Source organism: Rhea pennata, chromosome 1 (genome assembly GCF_028389875.1).
Source record: "Rhea pennata isolate bPtePen1 chromosome 1, bPtePen1.pri, whole genome shotgun sequence".
In the NCBI taxonomy this organism is placed as follows: Eukaryota; Metazoa; Chordata; class Aves; order Rheiformes; family Rheidae; genus Rhea; species Rhea pennata.
Genome location: NC_084663.1, coordinates 163,299,244 through 163,316,507, shown reverse-complemented (window position 1 = coordinate 163,316,507; position 17,264 = coordinate 163,299,244). Strand labels below are relative to the sequence as shown.

Sequence of the window (17,264 nt, the reverse complement as noted above, 5' to 3'; positions counted from 1 at the left end):
GGCCTCGCAGGGCAGCCTCATGCTGTCTACATCCTCCACCAGTTTGTCACAGTGCAGCCATGGCACTGGACCACAAGCATTTGCAGCTCTCTTACCTTCAATGCCTTCTGCCCCCACAGTTTTCTGGAGAGGGGCTGTGATGGTTTATCATTTAATGTGATTATGGCAGGGAAACAGATAAACCTGTGCTTAATTCAAATACTTATTTTATTATCTAAGATTAATAAGGTAATAACAACTAAAGCTATCAAAGCAATAGTACTGAGCAGAACACTAAATCAGAACAATGGCAAATGACGTTTACAACACACACACCTCACTCGCACCTGACCTGCCTGTGCTGGGGAACCTTGCTCCTGTGCCCCCGTCCTGATGGGCAGCTGGGGAGGAACTGTGGTTCACTCAGACCGCTGGCAAGGATGAGGACATGCTCACCATGGTCCAGGGCAGGGTCCACCGTGTAGCTTTGTCACAGGTCCAGCAACAAGGCAAAGACTCCAGCGCCTCCTTCCGCGAAGCCCCAGTGCTGCCACACCGGATTTAAAGCTTCTGGTGGCTGTTCATCCAGGTCTTTGGAGGAACCCCTCCCACCATGTGGATATCTCATACATATCTCACTCACTTCCCCACCACCAAGTTTGCCTTACCACTCCAGGTTTATACTGCCAGTTTTCTGGTCTGAGCATTACATAGGTTGCCTAATCAAATAATACTTTAGATGATGTCATCTAAACAGCACTCTTTTCTTCTACTCCTCTGGATTTGTTCTTTATGTTAAGATCTCCAGACTGGTTTGTTTACTTTTTCATGTTGTTTTCAGGATAGCACCATCACTAGTCTCCAGGCAAACATTGTTCAATTCTTTCCACCAGACACACTTAATTCCCCTTTCCTACATCAGAAAGCTATAAACATTACTAATACACATTTGTCTCTGGCAAGCCCTGGTGCCATGCAGACTCTTCCACTCTTGGGAGTACTTATTTTGAAATATTTTTTGTTGTTTGTTTATTTGGTTTTCTGGGCTAAACTCTTAGTATAATGAGATTCAGCTGAAATGATTATACTGTTTCTAAATATTAGTATGGGTGAAGCACAGAAGTTTAATGTATTTCTATTTCTGCTTGAGCTCTTGTTCTAATGCACATCTGTACACTTTCATAAATTAAATTTCAGAAATTTCCATTTGAAAGGTGGAAAATCTGTCCTGATTTCCCTAATTCCTATGTTCCTTCCTTTCATAGTTACGGAATTGGCTTCTTAAAAGAGTCCTTTATCAGCTCTACCTATCAAAAGGTTGCCCTAAATAAATTTGGCTTTACTTGAAATTTATTTGCTACTGAAGTAATACTAAAGTAATGTGGAGATCTGTAGCCCCAAATTTAAACAGTGACAGATCTGAAGCAAAACACTGCCACCACTGGGGAAGGTGGATCTGGATCAAAACTTTGCGGGTCAGACCCATGTTTAGCACTGATTTTATACTCTACTGTATACCCACTGTATCCATTCTACATTGATATAACTCCATGAATCTAGTATAAAGGAGTAAAAAATCATGCTCAGGTGTTGACAGGAAATGTGATTGATCAGTATTTTGCTGTCTTCACAATATAATATAGATTATTAATGTTGAAGTAGTATACAGACACAGCTCTGCCTTAAGCGCTATATCAAAAAATGGCTGATTCATATATTTATTACTTCTAATAGCTTTTCAAATTGCATGAACCAAGAAATCAGCAATAGCCATAGAACATGACCTTTTCTTTTAACAGAGATATTAATGCAATCGAATGAAAATAACAACTATGTTCATAGATACAATAGAGAATAATAAGAAATTTATATGAATATTCATATATTGAACTCAGAGAATAGGAAACTTGTTAATCATCATTTAAAACATGTTTCTAGAGTACAAATATATCACTGCTTGCCTTTTTTCCAGTGTTGATGAAAATGAATAGTACTTGGGGACTAAGACTGCCTATTAAAGAGATGTGATACATTACTATGCTTGCACAGAAGAAATGAGCACAGATGGCGGGTCTATTACTTCTCTAACAAGAAATTTGTCATTTTTTTTTCTTTGGGATTCAAATCGGAGCAACACTTGCTCAAGTCAGGCTACCTCTGTGGGGATCCTTAAAATCTTTTTTTTCCATTGGTTGTACATTAGGAGTAAAAGAAGCAGAAAGTGATTAATGCTCTATTAAAACTTTATAATGAATGAAGTCTCTCAAACCAAGAGTCTGAAATTTTTACATTTTCCCCCATCTTAAGAGAAACATATTTTGCATGTAAATGAAAGTCAACAGGGATGAAGTTTTATGTATCATATGTAGATTCCCAATAGCTCATTTAATTCTGACAGATCATTTAGTCCACATTAGAAAGTCTGAAGATGTTATATTTGTAGACATTTCTTAATTAAACATAATGAAATTTGGAAAATAAAAGAACAACATAAATATAAAGTTAGAATTTTTGTGTGCAGAAAAATGCCATATTTCAATCATCAGAAGAGCAGATTAAGCAGGAAGAGTTGACTTTCATAAACTTATTTTTATGGTAAGAATCAATAACACTATGTTTCATAAGGCTTTGTGAATGCCTTATTTTACACCTGAAGAAACAAGTGTTTTCGACCTGACTAGTGCCTTGTCAGTTCCTGTAATTACAAAAACCTCAAAATTAAATGATAGTTTTTAATGTAAATTGCTCAAAGCCAAAACACTTTTCATTGAACGAAAATTTAATATGAGTTAGGATTTCTAATGCCAGGAAAAAATGCCGTCAAGTGGGTTCATTTACTGCAGTATGTGGGATGTATTAACACTTGAGGGTTCTGTACTGCAACCTGTATCATTTAGCCATGCAGCATCACATGAAAAGAGTTGTTCAAAATTTATGCTGTGAACTGATACACAAAATCAATATTACAAAATTTGAGGAGAAGGATTTTTGCTTTCAAACGCCAAATTGTATTACATTCCTTTTCCTTTTCCATGCAAATGAGTATTAGGTTTTATTTGTCATTTACCCTTTTACTTTCCATATGTGATGCTTTATAAGAGATGCTCCTGAGAGAAAATTGGCATCCAGATCCTAGAGAATTAATTCCAAGGTCAGATTCTCCCTGACACAAAATTAAAAAGTCTCGAAGGAGTAAAATTCTTGTAAATCTTAAATAATCCAATTCCTGAAAAGCAGGAGAACTTTGTTTAGGCTGGAGAAAGATATAATAACCCCTGTAGGCTTGGAAACATGTTGGAATATCTAGTAGACTTCAGAATAAACCAGAGGCCTTGGAAACCAGTAATGACTGTACCAATCCTGAATCCAAAAGTTTCTTTATTTGCGCTTACCACGTGGAAATAACTGAGGAAGGAATGATGACCAGCCTTGAATGAGCTGGTCATCTCCAATGAGATAAATTAATTAAATTGTAGCCTAGTCAAATCTCAAATTTTATATAGTTTACTTCTGTATGGTTTATTTCTTCCAGCATGGTTAGAGAAATGGATGTGGTCAACTGAATTACAGAAAGAAAATGGTATTCTTTTCCAAACAGTTCTAAAGATCATTGGCAAGTAATAGTTGGTTTTGTAGCATTTGAGAAAAGGTATTAATCCAGGAGTTCTGAGTGACAGAAAGTGAGAATATAGGTTTTATATCCTACGAAATAAAAAGCGAGAGAAGTGAACGATGAACACCCACAAACTTTTAAGATTTTTTTTTTTATATATTGTTGTAGTATGCAGAGAAATTGCCATACCGGTTGTCTTTATAGTGCCGTATACTTCAGCTGAAAAGGGGAAGGAAATAAGGAATTCTATATCAAATTATCTATTTTGATTTAGATAAATGACTATGAAAGATGGATTTCTGAGGATAAGAGCTAGGGAAATTAGTATGTGGCTTTTATTATTTATTTATTTATTTTTCTTTTAAGAAGCTCCCAAAAGATTTGTGGATGCTACAGAAATAGCTTTGTTAAATGTTCTCTCATGTCTAGCAGATAGGCTGCAGATTCTGTACACATCCCAATAAAAAGTTTTATTCCATCACTAACATGGGCTAAAAAAGGCGTCCGCTATAAACCACTCTGTGGAGTACATCAAGCATTCATATATTCAGTATATCCAATACTGCTATGAAGATTCTTTTTAAAATCATTTCAACTGCCACATTCTAATGAACTACATTAACTACATTAAGCCTTGCTTTCCTGATTGTGCAGCATTAACATCTATTTCAAGTAATAGGATGACTAGTGAATCAGTAATGGCCTCAGTAATAGCCTTAGTAATAGGCTTATTATTTTTAGTATTTACCTTTAGCTGATATAGTGTGTCCTGAATATTGAATACAGCTGATAATGTATTTTCTCTAATGAAGAATGAATAAAGCTTGGGCCTTTAAACTTTGACTTGTGACTATTCCTAGGTGATCATTGCTGCAATATCTTGATGCATAACTGAATTTAAATTTGATATTATGTTTACTTCCTTTGAACTTGACTGAATGCTGAAGAAATAGAGAGTACACTTGCCCTAAATAGTGTGTGTAAAGCTGTATGTAGAGGGTCTCAAATTTTAGTACTTTCTGTGCAAAACTGAATGTTTAAAAGACCTAAGCAAAGAAAGACTGCTGGATTTTTATCTATTTAAAATCAGCAAAAGCCCTGCTGGGCCTCAGAATTTGGCTTTTCAAGCATGTTGCAGAACTTATAGTCAGAATGAAATATCTCATTATAATGCGTAAAGAAGCTAACAATTTTTGTCACATGTATATAATGCAAATTGTAATTTCTGACACCTAAAGAAGACAGGGTCATTTTGTACAAAGGGGTTAATATCTTTCTGTGAGGATGACCAGAGCCAGTTTAGGAATGGCATCTGGGTCATTGTATGCATCCTTAGGACTACCCTGAATATTACTTAAGTCAAGTTGATATTTAAGCAGATATCAAAGATAATATATTGTTGCTATGTGGCCATATCAGTTTAATGAACATCATTCATTGTTTAGTACTCTTAAGTACTATAAAGTGGGGAAAACATGTTCATTCTTTTCTAGTGATATTTCTCCCCTTTTTCTTTTCTTCTGTCCTTTCTTTTCTTCTTTTCTATCATTGTATATTTTTTTCTGATTTTCTCTCTATAGTCCTTTTTCTATGCTAATTTTCACCAGCTGTAATTCAGCTGATTGACTCCTCCCCCTTTTCCCAATTTCACTTGCCAGAAGAATCAGTGATAAAATAAGCAATGTTGTAAAGTATCCTCTTTAGCAGTCGATATATGACCTAAGGCCTAAGGAAGAGGTGTCCTTGCCCCTCAGAAACATTTTTTTTTCCAGCTATCTGCAAACTCAGGCAGCAAATAACACCAATTTTTCTCTGGTTGTTTCATGCACAGAAGGTTCTCTGGGTGCTAAGAAGACCAGCAAAATTTTTCCTAAAACTCAGTTTCTGCAGAATTTGAACATGCCATGTTGCCTGTGCACATAAAAACATCTAGTAAGCTGAATATACAGTGTATGTAGAATCTGTAGTTTATGGAAATCTAAAATGTCATGCATTTAGTCAACCACTGTGCAGTTTGTATTTAACAAAGACGGCCTTCACACAAAAAGTATAACACATTTACTCCTAAATGTTTACCTCTTCAAAATTTATATAACTACTTTCTTGTTAAAATTTGTAGTAAAATTAAAGCTATAATAAATAATACTATGTTATGGAGTGTACTAATTATACTGTGCTATATTTCTTTTCTATTAAAAATATGTGCATAAAAAGAATGTATCTCATTAAAATGGAACGTTTGTGCCATGAGGGTTGAAATAATTTAGACTAGAAGATGATTCTTTTAGAGTAGAATAGTTTAATTAATCATTTTTTGTGTGTGTTTTTGTGTTAAACTAGCTACACTCATCGTGTGGTTGGCAGTGGAATCAAAGCTCAGTCCGGGAATCCAGAAGTAAAAGTAAAAGGAACAGATCCTGCAATAAGTCAAATTATTGACAAGCTGAAACATATTATTCAGGTAAGCTGCTTTTACCTATGGATATGTACTATTTATTATAGTTAAGCACTAAAACCTAATATGGTAGTGAAAGTTAACTGTTAATTCGAATTATTGTTCAATGCACACTCACACCAAAAAAACTATTATTTTCTGCATAAAATATTTCAGCTCCAATTATTAACAATTATATAGTTAAAAGGTTTGTGTATGGTAGCTAAATGTTGAAAGTAAGTCTCTGGCAACTGAGTCATCTGTACCTATGAGTACAGCTTGTCATTGCAATAAATGGAAGTGCAATCAGTATAATTTAGGAGTGTTAGCAGGGTGTGGGTGTTTGAAAACAAATAATTTTCCCCCATGCCTTTTTTCTAAATCTGACGTCTTTCTAAACAAGACTTGCTGTAACGGTTTGTTGTAGGACAAGCAGGAATACTAGGAAGTCTGAACAAGAGCAGCAGGCTTGCTGTAGAAGTTGGTGTACATGACCTACTGTACTTGTGTGTGATGTACTGAATTTAAGACTTACAAGCCATCCAGTTCCAATATGTTTCTATGTAACTGTAGTATTGTAATATATCTAAGAGGTATTACAGCTGTCTTTTGTTATATGGTTAAAGTGTATATTGATACATGTAGATTGCCAGAACTACAGGATAAAAATTTGACCCTATTGAAATCAACAGGAGTTTTGCTGATGAGTCCATATTTCAGTCAGAAAATACAGGTTTCTACTTTGATCTGAAGACTCAGCTGCCTTAAGTATAAAAGAAATGCTCTAATGGCTTTGGTCTCCTTGGCAGTAATCCCTCTGGTTCCATATCTTGTATTCGGCATTGTTAAAAGGAAAGGCTATTTAGAAATGGCAACAAGCTTGGCAACTTTCTCCTCTCTACAGCATTCCTCAGGCTTGAGAGTTAGGGATATTAGAGGGTTATTCCTGGACTGGTTCATTTAGTTCTATTTAAGAACTGACTTTAATTTTGTTTTTCCATCTTCTTGGCACCTTTTGAACTCCCTTCCCCAAGTAGCTTCTGGAGTTGAAATAAGAAAGCCATTCTAATATGATGAACTCTGTTGGTTCTTCTTTCTCTGTTTTTGAAAAATAAGTTTTCTCTGACAACAGATGAAAGAATGAAGTAGACAAGACAGAGAAAAAATATTTTGCTTTGGTCAGGGTGTCTTCTAGGAGAAGTGGCATACAGATTCGATCTGAAAAGGAATCTTTTTTTCTTCCAGTTAGAAACAAACATCTTTTTCAGCCTTCCAACCACGCTGCTTTTGTCTCTACTTTCTTAAAATGATATGAGAGTGAGCATAGTTTTGCTTCCATAGGGATGCTAGGGCTTAATTAAGAACTACAAATTATCCTCCAAAGGGAAAAAAAAGAATGTAAATCCTTCTGGCTAATCTTCCAGGTCTTTCATCTGCCAGGAATGCCATCCTTTGATATTAAAACTGCATTTTATAGTTTATTGTGTTGTTTTCCCCTCGAGACTAGGAGTTGTGTTGTTTCCTCTTCAGATGAGGATCAAAAAGGATGCAACAGAACAATTCCATTATAAGGTATTTCATTTTGAGAGCTTATTCACCTCATCCCAAAAGACTAGAACAAATCTTGGTCATAAGGACTTAAAATTTACATACTGCAAGTCTTACTAACCTGCAAATATAATATCTTTCTATGGGATAGTTTCCTTTCTTTCAGATCTGAGTATTGAAATAGGGTTAGGGAATAAAGGGAACATCAAATACCTTAGAGACTCAATATATAAATGTTTTTTATCAGATAAAAAGGCTGATGAAACTGCAGAAAAGCTTTTTTTCTCTATCATTTACTGCTTGGAGAAGGAGGTTGTGGAGGGTAAATTGGAGATTCAAGTTCAAAAGATCACCTTTTTGTCCTTTGTGATATGAAAAGGATGAATCACATGTTCAGCAAACTATGCACCAGCCTAAGAGATTAAATAAAGAAAAGTTTAGTGTACTGTGGAGACCTTACAGGTCTCTACAAATTGAAGTTCAACATGCTAGCCAAGCAGTATTAATGCACTGCAAGAGCCTATTTGGTAGAAAAATTATATTTGCTCTGATTTTCAGAACTAATCATTCATGAAATCTATGGAGGTTTGTATGCTTTAATCAAGCTTTAAGGTAACACAAATTAGCAGTGATATGTAACTTTCCATCTCTGTAAGCAACCATTTATTTTACAGAATCAAAGGATCACAGAATGGTTGAGGTTGGAAGGACCTTTGGAGTCCTTTGGGTCTAATCCAACCGCCCTACTCAAGCAAGGTCATGTACAGCAGGTTGCCCAGGCTGGGTATATCCACCTTGCCCATGTCCAGATGGCTTTTGAATATCTCCAAAGCTGGAGACTCCACAACCTTTCTGTGCAGCCTTTTCCAGTGCTCGACCATCCTCACAGTTTTTCCGTATATTCCAGCAGAATTTCCTGTGCAAATTCTGTGCCCGGTGCCTTTTGTCCTGTCACTGGGCACTGCTGAGAAGACTCTGGCCCCATCCTCTTTACACCTTTCTTTCAGATATTTATACACATTGATAATGTGTATAAACCCCCCTCAGTCTTCTCTTCTCCAGGCTGAACAGTCCCAATTCTTTCATTCTTTTCTCATATGACAGATGATTTGTATTATTTGTCCGTAAACTCCATGTATATGTAATTCCTGTAAGCTTGCTTGCAAAACAAGTTAATTTATGTTATTTAGTTGTGATTCATATGGAGCACGTAATGCTGCCATTTGCTGTGTGCTAGGAGAAGGGAAGAGAGTGATAATTCAGGTTTATGTGACTTTTCACATCAGCCTTTAAACATTTGAAGACATAGAATACTGAAGCAGCATTGCTCTCTCTATCGTTATGCCATCGTAGGATATAGCCCTTCCTTCTCTGCCACACCAGAGGTCTGTGAATCAGTGGTAAGTACAGCCTGATTTTCTTTTGCTTGTGTAGCCCATCATTGTACTAAGGCCTTCCAGACGCAAGGGTGCGTGCCACTTACAAACAGCCTCCAGCAGAATCAGGATCTTCGCTTCTGGCACTATTGACAATCAACATGGTGAAAAGCACTGAAATGTAATGTAATCAATGATGAGCTTGTGATATTTGTTTACTGTAGGGGTGGGATTCATTTCTGTATTCAGACACCTACATGTGGGTATTTAAGCTTCCCTTATATGTAAGTCTAGTCCATGGAGCCTAGACAGCCGTTCATTTGACCAAATGTAAGCGTCTGCTTCAGGATGAGAAGAGTAGTTCTTTAGGCACAATATAGAATCTAAAAGGAGCTGATGATGCATTGCCCACATGCTGGCATCTACAATGTAGATTGCAGGTAGGTGTCTGAACTGAAGGATTTCACCCCTGCATCATTTTCTAAAGAGAAATATTTAGCAAATATACTGAATCTTCTCATACTGCTACCTTCTGCTTTTTCAAAGAGTTATGTCAGATCATAGGATCATCAAACCATAAGCTAAACTAAAGTCTCTACTTCAAAATGAAGCTTTATCCTTTTGCACATATCCGAGCTGTATAGATACATAGAATAACTTTTTGTTTTTTATTTCTCTGAAATTACTCTTTCCAACTCAGAGATCTTGAAAATAGTTCAGACAGCAAGGAACTTGTAAAGAAACATCCAAATATCTGGGGAGCTTTTAAAAAGATTTTAATTTTATGGTTAAATATTTCTTTCCAATGATTATAAAAAAAGATGATCAAGCTATGATAGAACTATTTCAATGCGGATGGCCAGTCTGGCATTGAGACTACAGAACTGATGTCAGATAGAGATATATCCTGATTAACTTTTGCCCTTCCAGAACAGAAACAATATTTATCTCTACTATGTCCAGAGTAGAAAGTGTGTTAGAAATCTTTGTTCTCTAAAACTCTCCTTTTCCTTTGTCCTCAATGAAAGCAGATATCTATTATCACTTTTCTTGCCAACTGCAATAAATTATGCTTTTTACTTTCAAGAATCCAGGCAGGAGGGTAAGGAAATGAATCCGCTGAGATAAAAGGGAGGGACCACTTAACCCTTGTGAGCAATCAGAAAATCAGACTGCACATATTTATTGTACACATGACTAAATATCATCAAGTAGCAAAAGACAGACAGATGCATTAAAAATACATTTTTGGTTATCTTTAATATGCACATGAGTGAATGGATTAAAGACTATTCTGCCTCCAGAAAAGAACAGGCCTCTGAATATTTCTTCTTTTCTCACTAGGTATATATACAGGTGCATACAGATCTCTAGCAAGGAATCTGCTCTAAAATATTTAAACATATGATGTTTAAACATATTCTTAATTTGTTATTTTCTAGTCTATAAAAACTTAAACCATTGCAATAAAACTTGTTGCATAATCTAAAGTGTCTCTTCCCAGTAGGCTATGGTTTCTGGGCTATTGTGCTAGGGTTAAGCTAGCACAAGAGAGTTAATGGACTTTTCAACAAAGACTTTTTTACTATATGCCTCAATGGCCCATATGACACTTCTCCTTTTTGAGAGGCTCACAGTAATCCTTCTTTTCTGTAAGTAGCAGATTTACCAAAAATCAATATAACTTTCTGATTCTGTTGGACCCTGACTGCTATAATCTGTGCTCTTGACTCCATGGGTTCATATTTCTCGTAACAGAGTGCAATTAGAGGAACTAACATGAACTTTGCTGAATGACAGTCAGTGGTGAAAATGGCTTGACAAAGTCACCTTCTTTTTTTTAAAAAAATCCTTATTTGTACAGACTAGTGTTTTGGAGAGCTTTTTAAATGGGCTCTTCCTCATTCATTTTTCTTCACGGTAGGCAAATAATGGTTTCAGTGCATATTCTCATATGTACTCTAATCTGAAACTGTCACTCTTGTTTAATAGGCAATCATGACAAGCAAAGTCAGTTGCATATGGCAAAAGTAATAATGGTAATTATTTTTCCTTCTTCCCCAATAATTTAAAAGTATGATTCATTTAGTCATTCCTGCAAGTACAAATACTAAGGTTATGAAGTAAATATGATGTTTCGGTACTGTGATTACAGGAGATGTGGAACTTGATTCTTTCAACGTATTTCAAAAGACAACCCCAAGAATGCTTTTGAAAATAATAGAAATTTCTTGGAACTGGTTTTTATAAGTGAAATAAAGTTTTCCTAATTTTAGAATATCCTGCCATAGTAGAAAATTCCACTATATCTCTCCATTTAAATTTGGCCAACAAAATCCTCCTCTGGAAATCTTCAGAGGCTCCTGCTACTCTTCACTGACTATACTGGAAACTTAAATTCTTAGGATAAACAATATCCTAGTTCTAGGTGCAACAAAAGATATGCCTGAACTTATCCAGAAGAGCTCTCATCCTATATTGCTATATCCCTTGTCTGATATTTGGCATAGTATTTGTTTTCACTGCAAAGGGCTGAAAAATGTCACTAATAGAAATGCTATCTAATTGTAATTAGTCAGATCTATGCTGAAATGAGAATCCAATATAATATTCTTGCTATTGATACAAATTCTCGAAGCCAAAGATAGATTAAAACCAATATCTAGCTACTAATTTATAACTCTCTAAAAATCTGAATGTGTTTATGAAACAATTCATGCCAGATTAAAGAATTTTAAAAATTATGTTTCAGTAGTTGAACCCTAAGTTTTGGGTCAAATTCAGCTGTGCCAAATAGAAAAGTATTACAGTATGGAATTGTAAGAATATACACTTTTTACATGGGATCAGACCTATGGATAATTGAGTCATGTTTGGTTGGGATTTATTGTCAGAGGATTTCTAGGTACATCTCAGAAATTCTGAGTGACAGAGAGGAGGTTAATTTTTCCTCCTTAACTTTCTTCTGACTACATGTGCACATTAGACATGGGTCTTGACTGAACAAAGCGATGTCTAAATCCTTTAGCCGAATAGATGCCATGAATTCATAAAACACTTCATGAGGGCGACAAACTAATCTTTCCTCTTCTAGTGTTCATTACTACAGCGTTGTAAGTACTGTGTTTCACCATACCACCGTTTGCCCATTTGCCTATCTCAGAAAGGCTACAAAACCAGTGAGATGGGATTTTGTTTTGACACTGATTTGTCGTACTAACGACTAGACTTCCCAGCTGTGCTTTTAAAAGCTTTCATCAATGCACAGCAGCATAGGCAAATTAATACATATTTTCAAAAGAGCTGTTCAAGTATGTATTGGAACTGGTGATGGAATACATTACCTGAGTTCTCAGCTGCACATACAAGAACAATATTTTTAAATTATTCATATGCAAGATGTTGTACTTGCAGTTACACTTCCCTTTGATCACTGATATCATGTTTGTGCCTTCTGTAGTATTAAGTTGATTATCTAATAGTTAAAACCCTTCTGCCTCTTACGAGAGTTCAAATTGCTGTATAAATTTAAGAAATTATACATTCTGATGACTCTATTCATGATTGAAATGTAGTTCTTTATCACGGAACAGGCGAATTCTTAAGAGTACGGCATTTAACAGTCTCAGACACTTAGGGCCTTAGTTTGATATTGCCTTCAGTAACGGTGACAAGCTGTTGAGACTCACTTTGAAAATTTTTTTTCCTTTCTATTCTCAAATGTATTTTGTTGAAATACTGTATTTGGCACTTTGCTGCAGTTAAATAATAGGCGCCCTGTAGAGGTAATTGGGCAGTAAAATTTCAGTGCGTATTGTGCAACAACCGTTCAACATTCACCTGTGTTAGATTTTCTATCAACTGTGTTTGCTCCTAAACCACCCATTTGTTAATTTTGTTTATTTTTAAATAGGAAGGACTGTCTCACCAGTAGTCTATGTGTATATCTAACTGTTAATTTTACTTCTTTTTTTTTTCTTTCTTTTGACTGTTTTTTTCACTTTTTCTCTGGAAGCAGATTAAGCTCTCTTGCAAATACAGGACAGCTCAATATCTTAATTGAATTAAATTATTTCCAATGATTTGTTGGTTCCTCCTTTTTTGTTAGATGCACTGGCTCCTGCTTTTATTTTACATCCAGAATTAATACAATGCCATTATTATTTTGAACTCAGACTCTGGGACAAACTCCATCCATGAAAGGCATAATAGCAGAGTATTCTAGCCACTGTTAGGATATTCCTCCTTTGCAGACAAGTCTATTTCATATTTGTTGCATGAGCTATTCCTCTCTTTTGGCACATATGTGGAGAACTGGCTTATCACACAGTATTGACCTGAGCTCCTGATTGCTAGCTAGTGCCAAAGATATGTTAATTACTGTGAGAACTACTATTGCATGTAAGATATTGATTTAATTTCTGTGGGGAGACTCAACAGATAGGAATGAGAAGGGAAATTCTTTTCTGAGCTATGTCCTCCAAATCCTGAAATTCCAGTCTCAAAAATACAGATCAGAATGCGCTGTTACTGATGCTTTTGTATCTCTCTGGAGTGAAAAGGTTTTCTTAATGGTTCTGTGATGATAATGAAGGTATATGCCCTTTTTGTTGCACACAAATATGGTCTGTCTTTCTCAGCTTGAAAGTCAAAACTGTAAAAGTTATACAAACTTTCTGAAATGACTGTATGCCCTGGAAAAATTATGTGTAAACTCAAAACTATGTGATCTGCAGGTGGAAGGCAGAGGAGGAACAAATTTAAGCCCTTTGTGTCCCTGTGTTCAGCTTCCTAGGAGGTATATTGAACACAGCAGGTCACCAGACATAGATTCCTTTTTGTCAGTATCTTTAATGAAATCCCAGTAATCTTTGTTCTCTTTGGTTTTACTTTTCATTAACTAGTTATCAAAGCAATTAAAGGTCAATCAGATTCCTATTCATTAGCTCAAATGATCCTTACTTTGTATAATATATTTTAAATAGTATTTATGCTTACATGAAAAGCTTTTGATTTTCCCAAATCTGAATATCAAAAGAAAAACTATACTTTGTATAGAGCTTTCTGGACAAAAGACTAAGGTCCAAACTCAACTAAAACTCTAAATGATGAGCTAACTGCCAAAAAAGATTAACATTTGTGTTTTTCCTTTTTTTCTCTCTTCCTTCAATTATAAAGCACCATGTAGCTCATATTGAGAAAGCATACATATTGATGTGACAGGGAGATATCTTAACCATAGACAACAGTGACGCAGAAAACAAGACAGACTTTTCTAGATACTTAGGTCACTCGTAACACTAACCGAAGTATTCATTATGGTACAGATGCTCTTTGCAGAAGCCAATTTTACACCTAAATTGCTTGCTGCTATAGTTGGTTCAAAATGCTTGCATTAGTGTTTGTCAGCAAATGAGAAATATTGTTGTGGCTTCTTGTTTTTAAATACAGTATGAAGCAAAGGAAGGGTTTTGAGATTTCAGATCAGTTATGAGAGTTATGGCTTTGACAAACAATATAATCTGGAACACTTTTTTTTTTTTTTGATACCTACTTTAGAAAATCTGATCTACTTTATTATTTGCTCTACTATGGAAACTGTAGAAGGGAAATTATTTTTCCCATCTGTAGTTTATTATTTATGTTCCATGAATCTCTTAAAACTGTTTTTTTTTTTTATAATATTTTTAATACTTTTTCTTTCAAATTTCCCATAACTGTGGCCATAGATCTATTATTCTATTCTAAGAAAGCAAGAAGAGGTTTCTCCACTTACCTCATGGAAAGCAGTCGCAATGCTGAAAGTGAAAAGGAGCATGTGGCGCGCTTCATTCCCAATCTCAATTTAGGAAAGAAAAGGGATAGATAGATAGATAGATAATTGAGACAGAATAGAGAGTTCAAAAGTGCTTTAGGGCCTTGATCTGATAGTCATAATTGCATTCACTCAAACTCCTCTTAATTTCGATGGAAGTCCCCAGAAGCTCAGGGCTCAGTTTGTGAAGCTTGGAAATTTCTTCTTCTTTCTGTAACTTCATCAAAGAATAGAAAAGCCCTTCTTTTGGCAAGGAGGCAGCACCTCATTAGTTGTGTAAATGGTGACTTATACTGCATAATGTATGACAGTAGATACATTGCCAGATTTTTAACAAGCTACTTGAATTGGGAGAATCTGTCATCAAAAACATCTTGGGATTTCTTTTGGCATGTGTCTTTTCATAGATATAAAAAAGGCAAAAACCTCCTTAATTTTCTTGTATATTAAAATCATCTTACAGGTTAAAGAAGCTATCACTGCCTCATTTCACATTTTAATTGGATAATATCTTGTATTTAAACTTGATGATATCTTGTGAGGAGGAGGAAGCAAAGTAGTGTAGGAAATGCATTTATTTATGAGAGAACGCCAGTGTAACAATTGGCTTGTCTCAGACCACTTTCAGTAGAAGACTGTTTTAGGGAGCATGTAGTATTCTGGATTACTTTTGCTGGTGGCCTTTCCATTTAGAGAATCAATTGTCAGGCAAAGTCAAGCATGCCAATTAGTGTATAATCAACTGGAAATGAATTTAGGAATTTAGTTTGAAAGTGACCTGACTAATGGGATCTAGATTTGTGTAAAGAATCCTTCTTCTTATGATTGAAGAACCATATCTGTTTTTTCTCATGTGGAACACGAATTGGACTTTACAGGGATACGTACACGCCGCAGCTGCTTACAGGGCATACAGCGTTTTTCATTCTGTGTTCACAGATGTGATTGACAATGACCTAAAATATAAGTGATATAGCAACAAAACAGAAAAAAAAACATATCCTATTAATAGTTTTTTTAATGATATTCATATTCACTGGTATTATCACATTAGCAGTGATAAGAATACCACTAATCTAATAAGTCTTATGACTGAATGATATAAATGATAGAATGAATCTCACTTAAATAAGTTTTGGGACTGCCCTAGCTCATTTTGCCACAAACTACTAACTATATTGGAATACATACATGTCCAGTAAAGGTGAATATCTGTTTGGCTATTACATTGTATTCATACTGGCTTGTGTTATGCCTCTAGACTAGTAGAATTACATTTAACTTAGTTAGTTTCTGTATAAAATGTATTTTCAGTGGGATGAAATCTGCTATAAACTACATTTATCCTAAATATCTTCTGAAGTATTAGACTAGTTTGTTTTGGAAATATTTTATATGAAGTTTTGAATAAGCTTGATTGCTACTAAAAAGGTTGGATTAATCTTATGATGATTTTATGCATAAGATTTTAATCAGTCATTGCCTTTGAAATGGTATTTTAGATTTGCATTGCAAATTATTATCTTAGCAGAAGTGTTTTTAGAGGAAGTTGAACTAATTGAAGGCATTATTTGTATCCAAGCAAAGACCTTACAGTATCTCCTTGTGAAAAGCAATAATTACTGTTATTACGTTGAAGTAATAAAAGACGGAAGAATTTTCCCAAACTAACATATTCAGAACAATATATGTGGTAGAAAGGGAATTACAGACTTTGATATCAAAAGAGACTTAAAAAGATGTAAGTCAAGCAAGAAATCAGCTCTCTAATCAGGACTGAAAATTATATTAGTAGTTCTAACTTACTGAAATCTGACACAAACTGATCATATAGTTAACTACATTGAAAATCTCTTCTGAGTAGAGGCCCAGATATTAAATATCGCATCAGGGTGGAGGAGTATCAACAAAAAATTGAGTTTACAATCCTGTTCATACTAATTACTGTCAGATATGTAAGCCTGTAAACAACACAAAAGCATTAACAGAATACTCTATATGCAAGCAAACTTAGTAAAAAGGAAAAAAGAGTGGAGCAGTACCTCGAAGGTACCATGGTACAGTAGGTGCCATTAAGACAAGAAACAGGTCTCACCAGCACTGTGGGAACTGCTGAGCGAGTGGTTCCTCTTGGCTGATGCAGTAAAGAAACAAGCAAGATAACTGTGATGTTCTGTGTATGTTTGTATGTTAGGTCTTGCTGATCTATACCTTCCGCACTTTGATTTACTCAGTGTGGATTCTGTATAGCAGCAAAGATCATCAAATTTCTGTAAGTGTTGATAAAGTGAAAATATATTACCTCTTGTCAGTCTAAGTGACACAGCTGAGGAAAATGCCACTGCATTTATTAACAGCAGATAACACACGTGGGAACAGTCCTCATAAATGCTGTGACCATGAGCAAAGGTTGACATTAACTACAAAACACAATGCAGTAGGAATAAGCCTTCTTTATCATCAGTGCTCATAAAACTATTTTTGAAGTATGTATAATGC

The 17,264-nt window shown here is 35.3% G+C and overlaps 1 protein-coding gene across 1 annotated transcript in view; it reads left to right on the top strand.

Moving 5' to 3' along the window:
• Positions 1 to 17,264, top strand: part of GPC5 (glypican 5) — a 702,481-nt gene that overhangs the window by 247,885 nt on the left and 437,332 nt on the right. Inside the window, exon 6 of the mRNA XM_062575916.1 lies at positions 5,933 to 6,053. Coding sequence (XP_062431900.1) covers positions 5,933 to 6,053 — 121 coding nt within the window. The remainder of the gene's footprint in view (positions 1 to 5,932; positions 6,054 to 17,264) is intronic.